The 3,264-nt window shown below is 58.1% G+C and overlaps 2 protein-coding genes across 2 annotated transcripts in view; one reads left to right on the forward strand and one right to left on the reverse strand.

Annotated features, from left to right (window-relative positions):
• The window catches only part of GUITHDRAFT_110150 (hypothetical protein), a gene marked incomplete at both ends in the record, with an annotated part of 1,514 nt that extends 1,276 nt beyond the window's left edge, over positions 1-238 (forward strand). The window contains one exon of the mRNA XM_005830971.1: positions 164-238. Coding sequence (XP_005831028.1) covers positions 164-238 — 75 coding nt within the window. The remainder of the gene's footprint in view (positions 1-163) is intronic.
• Positions 239-683: 445 nt separating this feature from the next.
• On the reverse strand, positions 684-2,509 carry GUITHDRAFT_159766 (hypothetical protein; the record flags this gene model as incomplete). The annotated part of the gene is made up of 3 exons (XM_005830972.1): positions 1,147-2,509; positions 940-1,004; positions 684-797 (listed from the first exon to the last, which is right to left on the reverse strand). Exons 1-3 carry the CDS (start codon positions 2,501-2,503, stop codon positions 684-686), a joined length of 1,536 nt encoding a protein of 511 aa, XP_005831029.1. The 5' UTR covers positions 2,504-2,509.
• Positions 2,510-3,264: the final 755 nt, after the last annotated feature.

Genomic DNA, 3,264 nt, shown 5'->3' on the forward strand with positions numbered 1-3,264 from the left:
CTCCTCCCTCCTACCTCCTTTCTTACTCCTCCTCCTACTCCTCCTCCTCTTTCGCTCGCTTCTTCTGTGCCTTGGTCTTATCTTCATCCTCCCCCTCTCGTGCTCGCTCTCTCACTTGCCTTCTTGCTCTCACCTTCCTCACATCCCATGACCTCCTTTACAGCCAGAAGCAGCAGACGCAAGGGAGGCATGCTCGACCAGGAAGATGAAGAAAAGCGATCCGATCAAGTCCAGATGACAAGAGTTCAGAGGCGAGGAGGAAGCTGGAGCAGGGAGAGGCAGAGGACGGGGGAAGGAGACAAGTCGAGGCGGGGGGCGGGGGGAGGAGGGAGAGGGCAGGGGAGGGCAGCACGAGGGAGGGAGAGGAGAGAATGTAAATAATTGTAGATGAAGGGGAAGTAGAAGGAATCGCAACGAGTCATTTCAGCTTTACTGTCGAGAAGTTTTGTATCGCAAACAGGGAGGGATAATTGCATGTGACCTTGTCACACATACGAAGATGAAGATGAGGAGGACGGCAAGTTACTGGGAGCTTGCGAGAGCTTCACGCTGGAGCACACAGACGAGTCAGATATCGTCCTCTCCACCGCACTCCTCCCCCGCACTCCTCCCCCTCCCTTTCTTCATCCCTACATCTCATCCTCCTCCTCTTCCCTCCTCTCCCCGTTCCTCTCCTCCTCCTCTCATTCCTTCGCCCCCCCTCCCCCCTCCCTTCCCCTCACCTGGCTTACGATCGCCTCCAACACAGCTTTGCGGCTCTTGGCGCTCAACTTGCTCTCAGCCCACTTCTCAAGAGCCTGAGAAAGACAGTAAGGAGGAGGAGGAGGAGGAGGAGGAGGAAGTCAGGCAGGCGACGAGGAGTAGGAGATGAAGCTGGCGGTTGAATGAGGAACAGGAAGAATAGTGCGAGGGGAGAAGAGGTGGAGGAGCTTGTACAACCTCGCCGGGCTCGAAAAAGCCAACGTAGTTTGACGGCGAGATGGCACGTAGGCTGGCGATGACATCTGCAGACATGCTATCAGCCCCACATCCCCCTTACACTCCCTCCCCCGCTCCTCCTCCCCCGTCCCTCCACCCTCCTCTGCACACAACCGCTCCCTTACTCAGCCTCCCTCCCCTCCTCCTCCTCCTCCTCCTCACCAGCACCCAGCTTGATCGTGTCGTGCTTCTCCAGCTTGTCAATGAACCTCGTGATGCTCTCTTGCGTCACAGCTGCTCCTCTCGTCTCCTCCTTCAGCAGCTCGTACGCTCCGTCAACCTGCTCCCTCCTCAGCACTGTCTGGATCGCCTCTGCCGTCACTTCCCAGTGCCCGTTGAGATCTGCCGACACGGCCGCCTCGTCCAGCAGCAGCTTGCCAAGGCCCTTGAGCATCGAGTCGAGCGCCACCATGGTGTGGCCCAGGGGGACGCCGACGTTGCGGGAGACGGTCGAGTCGGTGAGGTCGCGCTGGAGGCGGGAGATGGGGAGCTTGTTGCTGAGGTGCTCCAGGATGGCGTTAGCGATGCCAAAGTTGCCCTCCGCGTTCTCGAAGTCGATCGGGTTGACCTTGTGGGGCATGGCGGAGGAGCCGATCTCTCCAGCCTTGGTCTTCTGTTTGAAGAGCCCCTGGGAGATGTAAGTCCAGATGTCGCGGGCGAGGTCGATGAGAATGACGTTGATCCTCCTCGTGCCGTCGAAGAGCGCTGCCATGTTGTCGTAGTGCTCGATCTGCGTCGTGCACTGCAAGCGCTGCAGGCCGAGCCCGTCGATGAGAGCATTGCAGAACGCGATCCAGTCACGGTCGGGGTAGGCGACCTTATGGGCATTGAGATTCCCCGTGGCTCCTCCGAACTTGGAGCAGTGGGGCACAGACTCGAGGTTCTCTACCTGGGACTTGATCCTGTGAACGAAGACCATGATCTCCTTGCCCATGCGCGTCGGGGATGCTGGCTGCCCGTGGGTGCGGGCGAGGAGGGGCACGTCAGCCCACCTCCTAGCGTACGAGTCGAGCACGCAGAGGACTTGGGCGAGCTTGGGGAGGTAGACGCTGCGGTAGAAGTTGAGGATCATGAGGGGGTAGCAGGTGTTGTTGATGTCCTGCGAGGTAAGGCCGAAGTGGACGAACTCCTTGACCTTGGTCAGCTTCTCCATCCCAGGCTCCGACGACATTTGCGTCAGCCTCCACTTGATGAAGTACTCCACAGCCTTCACGTCGTGGTTGGTGGCGAGGGGTGGCCCCCCCTCCGCTCCTCCCTTGAACTCCGTCTGCTTCACCCACTCTGCGTCCTTGTCCGCGAAGTTGAGGTATATACCTCGGAGCTTCTCGAGGAGAGTTGGGCTGGGCTGGACCTCGGCGAGCTGGGGGAGGGGAGGCTGCATGGAGAGCAGCGCGATGAAGTACTCGATCTCAACATGCACGCGGTACTTGATGTAGGCGAACTCAGAGAAATGGTCTGAAACCTGCTGGAGGCGGTTGCGATATCGCCCGTCCAGGGGCCCAATGGCGTGCAGCTGTGTCGACATCCTTCTGTCCAAACAGGAGGCGTCAGGGGCAGCAGGCACGAGGGAGAAGAGGAGGAGGAGGAGGGGCAAGAGCAGGGCCTCCTGGGACCCGCGACTCTGCTGTATCCTCATCCTCCTGACTAGTCGCTAACACCCATCCCTGGACCCTCTCTGCTCCAGCAATCTCCTTCGTTGTCTGATCAAAGAAGAGAACATAAGGCAACCAACAGCTGCTCAACAGACCCTACAGTAGTACCCCGTTCACCTGCACTCTGCCGCACTACAGAACCTCGTCACCAGCTCCCCAAATGGGTTTGCTGCTGTGACTGATACCTACAATGAGCGGATTGAAGGAAGGGGATCAGGTGGCAAGGAACAGCGGAGCAAAGGGGAAGATAGAAGAAGAAAGTGGATGAAGAGGATTCCAGCCTTCTCTCTTGCTCCTGCACTCCCTCCTCCTCTGTCAAAGTCGTAGCCCCTTCCAGATATCTCCACCTCTTGATTCGTTGTCTGCTCACAAATGCACTATCACTCAGCTCCCTTACTGCTGATGCTGATGCTGATGCTGATGCTGATGCTGATGCTCCTACTACTACGAAAATGACAATCACTGCTGATGCTGACTTTAGAATCCAACTCGAGATCCTGGTTCTCCCCCTCACCTCACCCCGCTGAACTTCCTTACTTCACCAGCTCATGTCAATCCTGCCCGACCCATCGCTCATCATGCGTGCCTTGCTTCTGCTGCTGATGAACTCTCGTCTCACTTCCTCCCTCCCCCC

The sequence above is a fragment of the Guillardia theta genome (assembly GCF_000315625.1).
Source record: "Guillardia theta CCMP2712 unplaced genomic scaffold GUITHscaffold_43, whole genome shotgun sequence".
NCBI lineage: Eukaryota > Cryptophyceae > Pyrenomonadales > Geminigeraceae > Guillardia > Guillardia theta.